Source organism: Barbatula barbatula (assembly GCF_947034865.1).
Source record: "Barbatula barbatula genome assembly, chromosome: 3".
Classification (NCBI taxonomy): domain Eukaryota; kingdom Metazoa; phylum Chordata; class Actinopteri; order Cypriniformes; family Nemacheilidae; genus Barbatula; species Barbatula barbatula.
Genome location: NC_136764.1, coordinates 30,487,800 through 30,505,958, shown reverse-complemented (window position 1 = coordinate 30,505,958; position 18,159 = coordinate 30,487,800). Strand labels below are relative to the sequence as shown.

Below are 18,159 nucleotides of genomic sequence, written 5' to 3'. Positions count from 1 at the left end.
TGTTACCCCAAATTGCTGCCTGCGCTTGGGTTCTTCCTTTACCTGTTCCTGACAGAACGAACGAGCCAGAACCGAACCCAGCAGGCAGCCAACATGGACAGCTCAGCATCGTTCCTGCGATCTCGCCTTGCCCACTTGCTGTTTGGGTTCCGTCAGGGGGATCATGGGACACAGGAGTTCGCCAGGGCATTTTCTTCGGTGGCGAGGGATACAGAGTTCGGTGATGCAGAGTTAAAGGTGATCTTTGACGGCTGCTTCACCAACCGTCTCACACCATCGAAGAGGATGCTTAAGCCCCTGGGGTTCGACGATATGGTCAGGTTTGTGATCAACCGAGGCCAGAGTTCTAGTCGGGGTACCCGCCCCATTGGCTAGCGTCCCAGAGGATTGCGTCCTGACTGTTGCCACCCCGGGGGACTCAGCTCCGCCTAGCTCGAGCTCCACGGTTCCTGTTCCGCTTGGCTGCATCCGCGGCGAGTGGGGGAGGGGAGATTCGGGGATGATGTCCGCTGAGTCCTCGGGCACTGTTCTTCTCCCAGGCTCCACTACTCCGAGGTAGATGTCTAGCAGCCCGGAGGGTCGTGTCCTGCAGGTCGGGGTTTTGGGCATCGCCACGCCCTCCGCTCCACCACCTTCAGCCTCCCCACCCGCAGTCAGCCTGGGTGGCAAACGGGAAGGCGTGACTCCTGGGGGTCCTCTTCGGAGGCCTCCAATCCAGAGCCAGACCTGCCCTTCGTCTCCTTCCTTCTGCCAACCACTGGACAGGTGGCGCGATTGAGAATGAAGAGGCAAAAGATGAGGGCACGGAAGCAAGCCCAGATGGCGCTGCAGCCCGTGTCCAGTGCGGTGTCTAGTCCTTCCCAGTGGTCCCGAGTCCTGCACCCAGTCCTGCCCAGCCGGCCTTCCAGCCGGTGTCAAGTCCTGCACCCAGTCCTGCCCAGACGGCCTTCCAGCCGGTGTCTCAGCCGGGGACTCCTAGAGCCTCCGGGACTCCCCCCAGGGTACCCCCTATTAAGTCCCCCAGGACCCCAACAACCATGAAAGGGCAGTACAGCACGGTTAAACTTCTTCAGAAAGAAACATTACTGGGCTTCTACTTTAGAAAAGACAGGCTTAATTTAGTTTGTTGCGAGAGCGTATGCACTTCCCAATAAAGTTTAGTCATGAGAAGGCTAAAGAGGGTTTTTTTTGTGGGGGTGGGGGGCAATGGCGTAACTTTGTTTTGAAAAGTGGTGGGGACAAAGATTACAGAAACAATACTTTAATATTTTTTTCTGTAATAACTCTTTGGGAATATTTATAATATAAAGTGGGCAGTCTGTCCATTGGTTACTTTGCTTTTTGACTCTAGCTCTCACAGTAGCCTATGTGGTTCCCAAACCTATGTGGTTCCCACCGCTGTTGCAACGTATTACACTTAAAAACTGTATATTCATATGACTAAAATGTCACTTGTTCATTGGATGCACTGGATGCACAAGCAAGTGCTGCAAGCGCGTTTCTGGATTTGCGGCTCTGTCTTCTGGAAATATAACTTACGACTGCGAGCAACGGGGGGTGGTGAAAAAGTGGCACATCCTGCGTTTTCCACAAGTTTTACATGTTAATGGCCCCTAAATAATACACACCTTCAGCAAGCATTTCTTTATTTCTTCCAAAAAGATGTGGGGACATGTCTCACCTGTCCCACTAGCAAATGACACCAATGGTGGGTGGGGTTAATGTAACAAGTTGTGTTTTAAATTACTTTTGAAAAAGTAAAAACGAGTAAACAGTAATTTAATAACATTTCCGGGGAACTTGCCCAACACTTCCAAACACAAACATTCCTCATCGACAGAATTTGGTATTTCTTAAGTAGAGTTGCGCTGAGTTGAGTGAGAGAAAGAGGAGAACAGATGTGAAAGTGTGAGGTGTGTTGCTTAACAAAAAGATGCAAACCCAGTTGGACCTTGGCACCAGCCTTACACATGTAAAGGGACTAGCTGTGCCACTTTCACATTTTAGTGTACAGAATAACTCAACTGTCAATAACAATAGTATTAATGATTTGATGATTTGTGTGTTATTGCATCAGCTAAGGGCCCATGCTGTGAACCTTAATGGTAATCAGGTGGAAAATCCCATTGACATCATGATCCATGTAATCGACATGAATGACAATCGACCAGAGTTCATCCAACAGATTTGGAATGGAAGTGTTCCTGAAGGATCTAAACCAGGTACGGACCTAAGTCTTACTGTACATAAGAGTACATCCGATTGTGAAAGACAACACGCCAGTATACTGTATAATATAAGTTGTGAATCATCTTCCTGTTTTTTGTTTCCATAGGTACATCAGTCATGACACTAACATCAAAAGACAAAGATGATCCAAAAACTCCAAACGGCCAACTCCGTTATAAGATTGTGTCCCAGAATCCAGCCAGCCTGAGCCCCAACATGTTCACTATTAACAACAAGACAGGAAGTATTATCACTGTTGCAGCGGGGTTAGACCGAGAGGTATTTAAACTTTATCTGACAGTATGAAAATAAATAACTTCTATATATTCATACCTAGGACTTTGTGTAAAAACAAGACATGTTTTTTTATGTTGCTAATACACAAGGTCTACCGTTACAGTTTTAAATTTTTTATTAAAGTTATAGGAAAAGATAGACATTTTGATATTCATGAAACTAAGGGACCGTAACTCCAAAGTTACATTCACAGTTTTTACTTTAATGCCAGTAAAGGGAATGAATTACAATCACAAAACCAGCTGCAAAGTCTACATGTTGGTGTCAACTATAATGTATACCTTTCAGATTTGTTATATTTATTACAATAAGTCATCAAACCATATGGAAAAAAATGCTGTGTTTCACTTCTGTATGGGCTTATACACAAAATATATCAATGTGGCGAGTCGGGCTGTTCCCAATAAGCGTTGCCATGGAGACAGAGGCAATCAACTCCTCCACCTGCCGATCGTCAGCACCGGCGACTAATCCCCAGCAGACATTAAAGCTGGACAGCGCAGAGAGAGGGTGAGTTTCCACTCCACAAATTGGATGATATTGACCCTGTCGCTCTCTGCTTTCTTTTTAAAGAGTCCAGCACCTGACGATCGAGGGCCCTACCAAAGACTGGAAGAAACGCCAACCACATCACCACCACAGAGCACGACTAAGCACCTTCACGGAACTGGACTTCCCACCTGGTACCATTGTGGAGGAGCTTGTCACCGGTTAACGTTTTTTTGCACGTGTGTTTTGAATAAATCACCCTCCGGGACTGTCTTCAACCACAAAGTTGACTGTCTCGTGTCTTGCCCACTACAACTGGTGGAGCGTTTGGACGGGAGCAAAGGGAAGATGATCGGCTGAGAAACTGCTGGTCCCAAGTTCGAGTGGTGGACGAGGAGATCCAACACCCTACACCCCACCCGCTCCCTTACTTCGTTGCACGAAATGGTCTGCTCTACTGTGTTGCTCAGAGAAGGGGGGAGGAAAAACATCTGTTGGTTGTTCCGAAGTCTAAGGTGAACACCATTCTAGAGTTGGCCCACACCCACCCTTTAACTGGACACCTGGGGGCAGCCAACACCGCCCAGCGTATATTGGACCGGTTCCACTGGCCTGGTTTGGACATTTACATTTACATTTATTCATTTGGCAGACGCTTTTATCCAAGTAGTTTTATATAGTGGAACATTACTGCAGAGCAATCAGGGGTAAGGTGCCTTTGCTCAAGGGCCCTTCAGTCATGACCTGCATGACCTGCTGCACTGAGATTAGAACCGGCAACCTTCTGACCACAAGCCCAACGCTCTAACCATTAGGCCACAGCTGACCCCTAGTCGGACCCCTGGACGGAGTTGTCCCACCTGTCAGGTGACATCACCGAACCGACCTCCCCCCCAGCCCTCTCATCCCTCTGCCCATCATAGAGGTACCCTTCGAAAGGATTGGGATGGACCTGGTGGGTCCACTGCCAAAATCAGCTCGGGGGCACGAACACATCCTCGTCATTGTGGACTACGCCACCCGGTATCCCGAAGCCATACCCCTGCGGAAAGCCACTGCCAAGGCCATTTCCAAGGAGCTCGTTCTTTTCTTCAGCAGGGTGGGGATTCCACGAGAAAGTCCTGACGGACCAGGGAACTCCGTTTATGTCCCGGCTGATGGAAGATCTCTGCCGTCTCCTCAAGGTGAAGCAGCTCTGGACGTCAATACACCACCCCCAAACAGATGGTCTGGTAGAACGTTTTAACCAGACACTGAAGAGGATGCTCCGCCGGGTGGTGGCAGAGGACGGACGTGACAGGGATCTGATGCTACCCTACGTGCTCTTTGGCATCCGAGAGGTACCCCAGGCCTCCATGGGTTTTACTCCATTTGAGCTCCTGTTCGGGAGACAACCTCGGGGCCTTCTGGATGTTGCCCGTGAAGCCTGGGAGCAAGAACCCACCCCCCACCGTAGTGTCATAGAGCACGTTCAGCAAATGAGGAGCCTTATCGAACGGGTAATGCCCTTGGTAAGGGAGCACCTGGCTGAAGCCCAGCGTGCCCAGAGCCGCCTATATGACCGACCCGCTCAACCCAGAGACTTCGTACCAGGAGATAGAGTATTGGTACTCTTACCGTCAGCAGCCTCCAAGTTTCTGGCAGTCTGGAAGGGACCCTACACGGTGGTCGAAAGAGTTGGGACGGTCAACTATCTGATCCGTCAGCCGGGGCGACGGAAGGAAGAACAGATGTATCATGTGAACCTTCTGAAGAAGTGGGTGGCACCCCCGGCACAGATGGCCGCCTTCGCTGAAAAGGAGTCCCCAGTGGTGCAGATGGGAGAACAGCTGTCCCCACTTCAGAAAGCCGATCTCGCCTCCCTGGTCCGTCAGTTTCAGGATGTGTTCTGTGAGAAGCCAGGACACACAAAGGTCGTGCAACATGAGATACGCACGCCCCCCGGAGTCGTGGTTCGGCAGCGACCATACCGGGTCCCAGAGGCTCGTCGGTTGGCTATTGAGGAAGAGATCAGCCGTATGAAGGAGCTCCGAGTCATCGAACCATCCCGCAGCCCCATCGTTATGGTCCCAAAACCTGATGGCACTCTCCGCTTCTGAAATGACTTCAGGATGCTGAACGAAGTGTCGATGTTCGACGGGTACCCTATGCCTAGGGTCGACGAACTCCTAGACCGCCTCGGAAAGGCCCGGTTCATCTCCACACTAGACCTCACTGAGGGATATTGGCAGGTCCCGTTGTCTCGAGAAGCCAGAGAGAAGACTGCGTTTAGTACCCCCTCGGAAAACTGGCAATACCGGGTCCTTCCGTTTGGTCTGCACGGAGCGCCAGCAACCTTTCAGAGGATGATGGACGTCATCCTCCGACCCCACCACGAGTATGCTGCGGCCTATATAGATGACGGGGTCGTCCATTCTGAGAGCTGGGAGGATCACCTTGACCGATTGCGGAGAGTGCTGCTCAAACTACGACAAGCGGGGCTGGCCGCGAATCCAAAGAAGTTCCATCTGGGACTTGCAGAGGCACAGTACCTGGGCTTCCGGGTCGGTCGGGGCCTGATTCAACCCCAGATCAAGATGGTTGAAGCCGTCCGGAATGCCCCGAGGCCGGCCAACAAGACCCAGGTACGTGCTTTTCTGGGGTTAGCAGGTTACTATAGGTGTTTCATTCCTAATTTCTCTTCCCTAGCCAGCCCCCTGACCGACCTGACCAAAAAGGGGCAGCCGGAGAAGACAAAATGGAACATTGAGGCAGAGAAGGCTTTCCAGACACTGAAGGAGCAACTATCGTTCTCTCCAGTGCTGCATGCCCCAGATTACGGCTGCCCCTTCGTCCTCCAGACCGACGCTTCCGACACCGGCCTGGGGGCAGTCCTTTCCCAAACAAAGGACGGGGAAGAGCACCCGGTGGTGTTTATTAGTCGGAAGCTGACTCCAGCCGAGACACGCTGTGCCACAGTAGAAAAATAGGCCCTGGCCATTAAGTGGGCAGTCCTGGAGCTGAGGTACTACCTCCTAGGACTGAGTTTCTCCCTGGTAATTGACCACGCCCCGCTGCAGTGGATGGTTAAGGCCAAGGAGACTAATGCCCGGGTGACCAGGTGGTTCCTAGCGCTCCAGGACTTCCACTTCAGGGTGGAACAGGGTGGTTTTAAGACCTCCCGGTGTCTTCAGAAAACAAATAAACATAGTAGGTGACATCTGAGAGACCTTTTCAAACAAAAAGCATTCTCCTCGCTTAAAAAAAACTTGATTGACCCACTATTGTCAAGAATCATAAAGGAGTCAGATGCAGAATGTAACAAGCAACCTCTTTATTGGAAACAGAGCAATCTCAACCGCGGAGACAGCAGAGATACCAGAGAGTAAAAAAATAAACCAGAGGCTTGAGCGCCTGGCCAGCGTACCGCTTAGTTGGAAATAGGATCAAGGATTGTTCCCCGGTGAAGGGGAAAAATCCCACAGATAGTCAATGGAGACAGAACTAGCGTCTGTAGTCCCGGGACTAGAATCAAAAGTTCACAGTAATTCCAATGGCAGAACAATAGTCCCAGAGGTGGACGCACTCGCAAAATCCACACGCAAAATTGGGTAATCCACACAGGAGAGTCTCACTCTCCTGTGTGGAAAGAATCCTCTGGTAGTATCACTGGAGAACAGGGAGAATCCTGTGAGGCTTTAAATCACTCGAACAGTTAAATTCTGCCAGAATCGACATCCCCGGCAGAGGCTGAAGCACTGGATAATAGTGGTGAGAGAGAAGCAGACACCCGGAAGTACTCTAGATACTGGAGTCAAGACAGTGCAAACAAGCTGAGCTAGAAAATAGCAATACTCGAACTAGGCAAGCCTAATTAGGCAAGCTTTACTGGGCAAGACAAGACTAGGTTATGGTCTAAACATTAAAGGTCTGAAGTTGGACAAGGGATAACACACAGTATATAAAGGGAATTAGACTAATGAGGGAAAGAGAAGCCAGCCATGTAAAACAATAAAGGAGAGGGCAGAACAGGTGAGAAGAGTTAACCTAATTGAAAGATAATGAGGGGAACAAGCGGGTAAGGGAAAAACACGCGGACACAGAGCATGTGGGAGCCGTCAAAACAGCGTCACATGCCCGACACAACAATGACAGAGAAAACACAGACAACATAGAGAGTGCAAGACACGGGACTTGACAACTATGAGTGAATGGACCAATTTAACTATGTCTTCAGTACTTTCCTGGACCTTGACAACAACTATAACCATAATGTCTATGAGGAGGCCTGGAAATCTCTCGGATGCAGTGGCCGATAGGCCGTCTGGAGTACCAGGAGTATTTCCGGTGGGTCGCTGCTCAATGTGGGCCGGCCCACTGTAAGAATATAAAGAAATTATAATAATATTTTCTTTTGCTCACTTATAGTTATAGTTGTGATTTCTATGCCCTAGCCACAGCGGTAACATCGCTCGTCAATGTCAAAATGTTGGCCAATCAAACAGGATTTAGAGAATTCTAGCCAATCAAATTACATAGGCCAAGTAGAACTTAGACCAATCAAACTGAAAAAGACAGACATTTCGGCCAAATAGGAGGAGGTATCTACCGAATTAATGTTAGCAGTGATGAATGTGCATTTGCTATCAAATAAGAAGTTTATTCTAAATAACTTTTGTATTGAACGCAACCTAGACTTCTTGCTTCTGACTGAGACATGGCTAATTCCTGATGATTTAAGTCCTTTAACAGATCTGCTAAATCCGGACTGTGGTTTCCTTAATACTCCACGAACCACAAGCCGTGGTGGTGGCCTGGCTTCTGTTTTTAAAAACAGCTTCTCCTGTCAAACATTATCTGTCGGCCCTTTTTTAAGCTTTGAACTGCAGTTGTTTTTATTAAATGTGACAAGTCAGGTTGCATGTACATTTACATTTTTTTCATTTGGCTCAAGGGCACTTCAGTCATGACCTGCTGGCACTTAGATTCGAACTGGCAACCTTCTGATCACAAGCCCAACTCTCTAACCACCAGGCATTATTTTAATCTTATACAGCACGTGCATAGACCCACTCATGTTCAATGTCATATATTAGACCTAGTTTTGACTTTTGGTTTATCTATTTCTGATGTTGAAATATCAGATCAAGCTTTTTCTGACCATAAGTCAAATATTTTTAAGGTGCCGACACCTCATAAAATTGAAAAACCTAGAGCTCCAAGTCAACTACGCCGGGCTTTAAATGCTATGGAGCTATAGAGCATTTCAAAAAACTATTTTACGAAATTAACCCTTTTTATTTAATGGACAGCCTCTCTCTTAATATGGATTTAGACTACTCATTAGAGGTGCTATATTCCGTTTGTCTAACATTTTTGGACTTAGTAGCCTCATTTCATGTCAAAAAAGTGCACATTTAGACCTGAGCCCTGGCTGAATGATGTGACTTGTGGGTTGAGGATAACCTTTAAATAATTTGAACGAAAATGGAAAAAAGACAAGTTTCTGATATCCTTTCAAATGTTACGGGAGTCTCGAGGCAACTATCAGAATGCCGTAAAGATGGCTAAGAAAAACGATTTTGCAGATGCAATTACAAACTGGAATCTTTTAACTGGGGTTGTTCCTAATCAGTTTAAACATGCTTTTGTCCAGCCTCTTTTGAAAAAAACACATCTCGACCCTGCTGTCGTATCAAATTATTGGCCAATTTCGAAGTTACCCTTTTTATCCAAGGTTTTAGAAAAGGTCGTTTTGAACCAATTAAACACCTTTTTGCTTCAGATAGATATTTTTTAAATCTTTCAGTCAGGTTTTAGGGCTTACCATAGTACTGAGTCTGCTTTGATCAGAGTGTCAAATGATCTACTGACTGCAGTTGACTCAGGGTCCTCAGCAGTTCTTGTTTTACTGGACCTTAGTGCTGCATTTGACATCATTGACCATGAGATTTTATTCCATCCATTTTCTTCCGCTTTATCCGGGGCCGGGTCGCGGGGGCAGCAGTCTAAGTAGAGATGCCCAGACATCCCTCACCCTAGACACTTCCTCTAGCTCTTCCGGGGGGACACCGAGGCGTTCCCAGGCCAGCCGGGAGACATAGTCCCACCAGCGTGTCCTAGGTCTTCCCCGGGGTCTCCTCCCGGTCGGACGGACCTGGAAAACCTTCCAGGGAAGGCGTCCAGGAGGCATCCGGAACAGATGCCCAAGCCACCTCAGCTGACCCCTCTCGATGTGGAGGAGCAGCGGCTCTACTCCGAGCTCCTCCCGGGTGACGGAGCTTCTCACCCTATCCCTAAGGGATCGCCCAGCCAACGTGCCGAGGAAGCTCATTTTGTCCGCCTGTATCCGGGATCTTGTCCTTTCGGTCATGACCCAAAGCTCATGGCAATAGGTGAGAGTAGGAACGTAGATTGACCGGTAAATTGAGAGCTTCGTCTTGGGAATCAGCTCTTTCTTCACCACGACAGACCGGTACATCGACCGCATTACTGCAGAAGCTGCACCGATCCGTCTGTCAATCTCCCGTTCCATCCTTCCCTCACTCGTGAACAACTCCTCCACTTGAGGCAGGAACTCTTCACCAACCCGAAGTGGGCAAACCACCCTTTTCCGACTGAGGACCATGGCCTCGGATTTGGAGGTACTGATTTTCATTCCAGCTGCTTCACACTCTGCTGTAAACTGTCCGAATGCATGCTGAAGGTCCTGGCTTGAAGGGGCCAACACGACAACATCATCCGCAAATAGCAGAGACGAAATCGTGTGGTCCCCAAACCTGACACCCTCAGGCCCCTGGCTGTGCCTAGAAATTCTGTCCATAAAAATTACTAACAGAACCGACGACAAAGGGCAGCCCTGTCAAAGTCCGACATGCACTGGGAACAAGTCCGACTTACTGCCGGCAATGGAACCAAGCTCCGGCTTCGGTCGTACAGGGACCTGACAGCCTTAAGCAAAGGACCCACCCCATACTCCCGAAGCACCCTCCACAGGATGCCGCGAGGGACACAGTCGAATGCCTTCTCCAAATCCACAAAACACATGTGGATTGGTTGGGCAAACTCCCATGAACCCTCCAGCACTCTGTAGAGGGTGTAGAGCTGGTCCAGCGTTCCACGGCCCGGACGAAAACCACACTGTTCCTCCTGAATCCGAGGTTCTACTATCGGCCGTATTCTCCTTCCCAGTACCCTGGCATAGACTTTCCCGGGGAGGCTGAGAAGTGTGATTGTCACCTAATGACCAACTTTAAATAATAAAATGACTAGGTCCCAGCCACAGAAACAACAGACAGTCGAAGTGAGGATACAAAAATACTCTTTATTAATGGGCCAGCAAGTGCTAACTGGGAATACTATTATGTAGGGGAAAGAATTTACTAAAATTACATCTCTGAAGCCATTTAGAGCAAAGGTTAAGGTTCGGTGGCTTCTCAGCAGTTTGTCAGCTGTCCTCCCTCTAGGAAGCCGAACAGACACGTCCAGAGGGTCACCGCAGTCGTCAGACCCACAGGAGAAAGTTATGGTACTCTAGTCAGCAAACAGCAAGCGTGGAAGGAGGTTCGAGGATAGCCACCATCTTCAGGACAACGCCAACTACTGGAACCACAGGATAGGTATTTCTGAGGCAGAAAAGCAAGCGACCACAATGAACACCGACACCACAGATAAAAAATAGACACACATTCACACTGTGTGATAAATTATAGTTACGGCCCTTTAAAGGACATTAGAGAGCGTTGAGAGAATCCAGCTGTAGTACACCGGTAGTCAAATAGAGAAGACTGGGAACCTGGGCTTCATTTGCAGCGCAGGGGAGTACGTTGACCACAATGGCAGCAGAACAACAGCCACCAGACAAGAAAAAGCATCATTATCTCCTTCAAAACCATCATGGCCAGCTGTTAAACAATTAGTTACTAATTGCAATCATTAGCAGCAATGCAGAGGCAATAATAAAGTTACCCAATTACAGGAAGTGTCATCCAAATATGGGCAGAAAGGTGGAGCATGGTGATGAATTCTAATAAACAGAATGGGTTCACATTAGCAGGGGAGGAAGCACAGTCCAAATATGGGCTTAATAAAACAGGAAGCCGGTTGCCAGGTTTGTCCATAAATAGAAGTCTAAAAAGAGTCATGTTGGGCAATTTAAAAAATGGTAACAAAACCCACTACAAATGTGATTGCGCATGCACAGTGAATAACCACTACAATACAGAGTGCCAATATATAAATGCACACAGGAAACATGACAGCACACAAGGCCCTAATGTCTCGAGCTAAAAAAATACTGAGTCAACCCGTGACATGATCCCCTGTAGTTGGAACACACCCTCCGGTTCCCCTTCTTAAAAAGAGGGACCACCACCCTGGGCTGCCATCCCAGAGACACTGTCCCCGACCGCCAGGCGATGCTGCAGAGGCGTGTTAGCCAAGACAGCCCCACAACATCCAGAGACTTGAGGTACTCAGGGCGAATCTCATCCACCCCCAGAGCCTTGCCACCGAGGAGTTTCTTGACTACCTCAGTGACTTCGGCTTGGGTGATGGACAAGTCCACCTCTGAGCCCTCGGCCTCTGCTTCCTCAGTGGAAGACGTGACGGTGGGATTGAGGATATCCTAGAAGTACTCCTTCCACCGTCCGACAACATCCCCTGTTGAGGTCAACAGCTTCCCACCTCCACTGTAAACAGCGTTGGTAGGGCACTGTTTCCCTCTCCTGAGGCGCCGGACGGTTTGCCAGAATCTCTTCGAGGCCAGTCGATAGTCCTTCTCCATGGCCTCGCCAAACTTCTCCAAGGCCCGAGCCTCCCTGCCTTCACAACCACCCGGGCAGCAGTCCGCTTTACTTTGCCGGTACCCGTCAGCTGCCTCAGGAGTCCCACAAGCCAACCAGGCCCGATAGGACTCCTTCTTCAGCTTGACGGTTTCCCTTCCGGTGTCCACCACCGGGTTAGGGGATTCCCACCTCGACAGGCACCGGAGACCTTACGGCCGCAGCTCCGAGCGGCCGCTTCGACAATGGTGGTGGAGAACATGGTCCACTCGGACTCAATGTCTCCAGCATCCCTCGGGATCCGGTTGAAGCTCTGCCGGAGGTGGGAGTTAAAGATCTCTCTGACAGGAGACTCGGCCAGGCGTTCCCAGCAGACCCTTGCAGAACAATTGGTCTGCCGAGTCTGTCCAGCTTCCTCTCTTGCCACCGGATCCAACTCACCACCAGGTGGTGATCAGTTGACAGCTCCGCCCCTCTCTTAACCCGAGTGTCCAAAACATACGGTCGCAGGTCAGATGAAATGACCACAAAGTCGATCATCGACCTGCGGCCTAGGGTGTCCTGGTGCCACGTGTACTGATGGACACCCTTATGCTTGAACATGGTGTTCGTTATAGACAAACTGTGACTAGCACAGAAGTCCAATAACTGAACACCGCTCGGGTTCAGATCAGGGGGCCGTTCCTCCCAATCACGCCCCTCCAGGTGTCACTGTCGTTGCCCACATGGGCGTTGAAGTCCCCCAGTAGGAGCACTTTCCAGCACCCCTCCCAGGGACTCCAAGAAGGTCGGGTACCTTCCGTGTCCAGGGATCGGGCTGTCGAGGCATTCTCCTCCGACTGCTGCCCGTTCCACTATGCACAGACCCCCTATGGTCCCTCCCTCACGTGGTGAGCCCCGTGGGGAAAGGCCTGGCCACCAGGCGCTCGCATACGAGCACCGACCCCGGGACTGGCTCCAGGGTGGTGCCCCGGTAGCGCCATGCCGGGCCACGTCACGGTCCTTGATATATTGAACATCATAAGGTATTTTTGAACCACTCTTAGTCTGACCCGTCGCCTAGGACCTGTTTGCCTTGGGAGACACTACTAGGGGCATATAGCCCCAGACAACATAGCTCCTAGGGTCACTCGGGTACTCAAACCCCTCCACCACGTTAAGGTGGCGGTTCAAGGAAGGGCGTGAGATTTCACGCCTTAAAATTTGTGGTACAGCGCTTGTATGGTTCAAGTCTTTTCTTTTAAACAGAACTTTTTTGTAAATATTGGTCAATATTACTCACAACCTGCCTCCTTGCTCAGTGGGGTTCCACAGGGGTCCATTCTTGGCCCAATTCTCTTCTTTGTATTTGTTACCCCTCGGGTCAATTTTTAACAAACATGAAATCCCCTTCCACTTTTATGCAGATGATATGCAAATGTATCTCCCTCTGAAAAAAGAACAGTAAGAACCAATTAGAGTTGTTGCGGGACTGTATATACGACATCAAATCATGGCTGTACAATCTGTACATTTTTTAAAACTAAATGAAGAGAAAACTGTAGTTGTGTAGTTCCTAATAATTTAGTTGATCTGGGTGATTTAGCCCCCTTTTGTAAGCCATTAGTTCGAAATTTAGGAGTTCTTTTTGACAGTCATCTCAAGTTTGAGAAACAGATTTATTCTGTGGTCAAGTCTTGTTTTTATCCTTTGAGATTACTAGCGAAGGTGAAACCATTTTTGCCCAGGTCCTTTCTGCTTAACCGCAATGACACTTAGCACATTGTTGGGATGATCAACTGGATTAAGCCACCTATTAGCTTGGTTTTTTGCCTTCCACAGGGATTCCCTGTTCCATACCCTCGAGCCACAGTTCCGGGGCTAAATTATATGTTTAACGTTTCACTTGTATTACGGCAGGAATATACTGGTTCCCCATAGCGTCTTGCTATGCAGTACGAGTACTGCATTCCTGGCCATGCTTACAAGTTGCATATGGTCAAGAGCACACACACTCAAACATCACCATGAACATACATATTCAAATGGGTTAGCGATTGTCTAAATCATTGTTAAATAAGTGTTTTAAAGCAAGAAGTGTAAATGACTACTAGGTGCCACTGTGGAGAAATGGTGTTGGAATGTTTCGAAACGAAATGCCATATTTGGTTCAATTGTTTCAGTGTTTCACAAAACCTCGCTCTGCCCACCACTAGAAACAGATAAGGCTAAAAGTATAAACTTGATACAAAACTTTTTTGTGCGGACCTGTTTTGTTCAGCTTAAGAAGTGCTACACCACTGTGACATTTCAAACGAGATGAATTAAATGTGAACATTAATACAAGTGGTCTCTGTTTGCAGAAAGTCCCACAGTACACACTGATTATTCAAGCCACTGACATGGAAGGAAACCCCACATATGGTCTCTCCAACACAGCCACTGCTGTGATCACAGTCACGGATGTCAATGACAACCCTCCTGAGTTCACTTCTAACACTGTAAGCTCTATCCAATGTTATTAAAGACAAGAGTAAATACCTGTAATGACATTGTGTTTATGTGTAGCACACATCTCTTTTTTACACATCTCTTTTATTGTACTGCACATACAGTTCTTTGGCGAGGTATCAGAGAACCAAGTGAATGTTATCCTGGTCAACTTGGCAGTCTCAGACAAAGACCAACCAAACACAGCAGCGTGGGACACTGTGTACAGGATAACAGCAGGTGACCCCATGGGTCATTTCTCTGTGCCCACTGATTCTGGTTCTAATAAAGGCCTGGTGACACTTATCAAGGTAAGTTCCCTGATGGAGGGAACGAGACGTTCTGTCGAGACTGATAAAATGGGGTTTGACTTGAGAACCTATCATCTCCGATTATACTTTGAAAAGGCCAATGAACTTGACAAATGGGATAGCACGCCAGACTCCGCCCGGTACATACGGGTATAAAAGGGAGGATGTAACCGAGATGTTCCCTTTCTGTTGGTCTCTCAACGTTGTGTCGAAACTAACAGAATAGTGATCCTATCGAAAACGCTTTGATTGCCAGTGGAACGACATTGACCAGCCTAGGCGAGTCACGAATGAGCGTACTTGAGAATCTTAACCATCCAGTGATGTAGTAAGACATAATTTTGTGTGACCACGACGAGAGGTTCTTACTACAGGGCCGTACAGGCACCTTGCTACTCTAGAGTCAAGTAGGCCGCCCAACACCGTAAGGAGCACTGGGAAGCTATACCCCCTCGCCTAAGGGGGGGACGCTACCGAGACCTCATCTGCCTAAGGGAGATAATACGTGGAATACCTACAGGGTCTCACCAGTGGGGAGAACTAATGGGAGTAGTAGTGTGGGGCCCCAACCAGTGGTGCACGGAAGTGGTGGAGTCCACCGAGTGGAGGTCACAGGTTAGCCGACAGGGGAAAGCGTCAGAGGGACTACCCAAGGAGGTGAGTCACTACGTGTGGAACACTAGCCCAGATACAAGGATTCACCTTGTGAGGGAAACTCACATATCCTGCTCCGCCAGACTCCCCGAAGTGCTTAGTGATTAATGGAATGCCTATACTTCGTCCAGTGGAGGAAATAGGGAGGCTGGACTAGTGCACTTACTTGCCTGAAGAGGGGAGTGGGAGTTTCTCTTGGAGAGAAAGATCAGGTTCTCCAGGGGCTTGAACGGGGCCTTAAGCAGGCCCACCAGGACCATGTTAAGGTCCCAGGAGTGTATGGATAGCGGACAGGGGGATAATCCCCTTAGGAATCTGCTGATCGGGTCGTGCTGCCCTTGATTTATACACGCCTTGCGACATGTGCACATTGCAGGAGAATTTGCTCTTTTAGAAATATGCTCTTTGAAATGCCCAGGGGAATCGCAAACGCCAGGACAAGTTCCACTGATCTGTGTCATTGATCCAGTAGGAAGAATCGAAGAATCTTCCTTTTTATACCCGTATGTACGGGGAGGAGTCTGGCATGCTGTACCATTCGCCAAGTTCATTGCCCTTTTTTCAAAGTTCAATCAGAGATGATAGGTTCTCAAGTCACACAACATCAGTCTCGACACAAAGAACTACACATACACACAAATAATTGTTTCTTTAAACACGATTCAGACATGGACGATGGTTCCATATGTGTGAATCATATTTACATAACATCATGGTGACAATACGTGCTTTTTACCCAGATGCATGAAAATTGCACATATGGTCACCCTACCTAATATGAAATATTTTCATGAATTGTTACGTGGAGTGAACATGGCGGAATAAAGCAACCTATTTTGTGTCCGCAATCTTTTTTTTAAATTGAAAACCTACTATTTTTTAACTCCTAAATAATTTATTCAATCTGCACAAAAGTTTGTATGTAACATCTAAAGAAACTCATGACCAAAAGTTATGGATTCATGTTGATTAGACAAATCTTCAAAAAATTAAATGGTGAGTGTGTCAAAGTAGATTTGAGGGTGTATCAAGTTGATTTTAAATGTGATATGTCTCATTGAGCACCTAGACATATACTAAATAATACCTAGATTCCACACTGTCCACTGAATTGCAAGTCAAAGCCACCGCCATATTGGTAGTGAAAAAAGCAGACTATATACACGAATAAGTAAATGGCGAAGCTGATGTTCACTGGATAATTTTTTTATAATTTTAATCTCTTAACTAATTTGACTACTTTGCAATTTATGTGGAGTACAGAAACGTTTTGGCTCCAGTTATTGATGCACAGTAAAATGGCCAGTGTTTAATCAACACTACTCCAATTGTGTATATGGTCCCACTCTACAGAGTTTTAAAGTAACACTGAAGAGAATGAGGCAGTTAAGTAATTCATTAAGAGATGATTAAGCATTAAAGACAAACACCTGTGGGCCCATATCGAACCTTCTTTCGTTTTGGCATCCGAGACCAGACTTCTGGAACCTCCATGTCTGGCTCCTGGATGGGACGAGGAGATCCTGAGTGGCCTGCCCCAATGTGGTGGTTGAGACCATAACTCAGGCTAGGGCCACAACCACAAGGCAGCTGTACGACTTTTAGTGGGGATGGTGCTCTTCTCGAGGAGACGACCCATGGAGTTGCTCCATCGGTAGCGTGTTGTCCTTCCTGCAAGAGAGACTTGAGAGCATGTATGTAGCCGCCATTGTATCTCATCACGAACCAGTTGGGGGTCTCTGGGGAAACAGAACCTGATCGCTAGGTTCCTAAGGGGTGCAAGAAGGCTGAATCCGCCTCGTCCGCGTGCCGTACACTCTTGGGACCTCAATGTGGTCCTGGCGGGCCTTCAGAGGCCCCCTTTTGAGCGCGTTGGAGACCACGCTCTTTCTCATTTCTGGTTGAAGACGGCTCTCCTGGTGGAGCTCGCCTCTATCAAGAGGGTAGGGGACAAATAAGCATTCCCCGTCTCCACTGATTGCCTAGAGTTTGGGCCAGGACACTCTAACGTTATACTGAGACCCCGGCCCGGCTACGTGCCCAAAGTTCCCTCCACTCCCTTTCGGGATCAGGTGGAGAACCTGCAGGCACTCCCTAACAGGGACCCCATCCGTGTTTTGTCCAGTACGCGCGCTGCCCCTCTACTTCGACCGCACGCAGAGATTCAGGAGCTCTGAGCAACTCTTTGTCTGCTTTTGAGGTCAGCAGAAGGGGAGGGCTGTCTCCAAACAGAGATTGGCACACTGGATCGTGGACGCCGTCACTACGGCTTACCAGTCCCAAGATCGCCAGTCCTCGCTGGCATTAAGGGCACATTCCAACCATGGTGTGGCCTCCTCGTGGGCACTAGCTCATGGTGCCTCTCTGACGGATATATGCAGAGCTTCGGGTTAGGCTCCTCCCAAATGTGGGTAGCCCATGAGCTATCCTAGGTGGACCTCCACCTCTCGCGGAACATCCTTACTGTCCGCACATTTCTCCCATGAGTTCTCCCCTACGGGCGAGACCATGTGGGTGTCTCCACTGAAACTCATCCCTGCGGTAGGAAGTGGTCTCCTTTTTCTCAGTGAGGAAATAGCGCTTCACAGTGGCCCTTACGGTGCAGGGCGGCTTCTCGCCGTTAGAGAACCTAGGCCTCCACCGGTGACGGCAAGTGGCAGGGGCTCCCCACCTCAAGCTCAAGCTCTGGGACCCCCTACTTCTCCACTGGAAGGTTACAATTTTGTGGTATCGCTTACGCCTGACACGCCCAGGCCAATCAGCGTCACTCTGCTAAAGATTGTGATGCGGCCCAGCCTTGTGGCGTTTGTCGAGAGACTGACAGAATGGGAATGTCTCGGTTACGTATTTAACCTTTAACCCCTGATGGAGGGAACGAGACATTCTGCCCCTCATGCCACAACGCTGGCAGCCCGCTGCAGCAGTCGAGAGTTGATTCTCAGGCTCCT

The 18,159-nt window shown here is 48.6% G+C and overlaps 1 protein-coding gene across 1 annotated transcript in view; it reads left to right on the top strand.

Moving 5' to 3' along the window:
- Positions 1-18,159, top strand: part of LOC306891610 (cadherin-2) — a gene marked incomplete at both ends in the record, with an annotated part of 74,236 nt that overhangs the window by 12,883 nt on the left and 43,194 nt on the right. The window contains 4 exons of the mRNA XM_079451974.1: positions 2,078-2,222; positions 2,336-2,508; positions 14,120-14,257; positions 14,372-14,557. Coding sequence (XP_079308100.1) covers positions 2,078-2,222; positions 2,336-2,508; positions 14,120-14,257; positions 14,372-14,557 — 642 coding nt within the window. The remainder of the gene's footprint in view (positions 1-2,077; positions 2,223-2,335; positions 2,509-14,119; positions 14,258-14,371; positions 14,558-18,159) is intronic.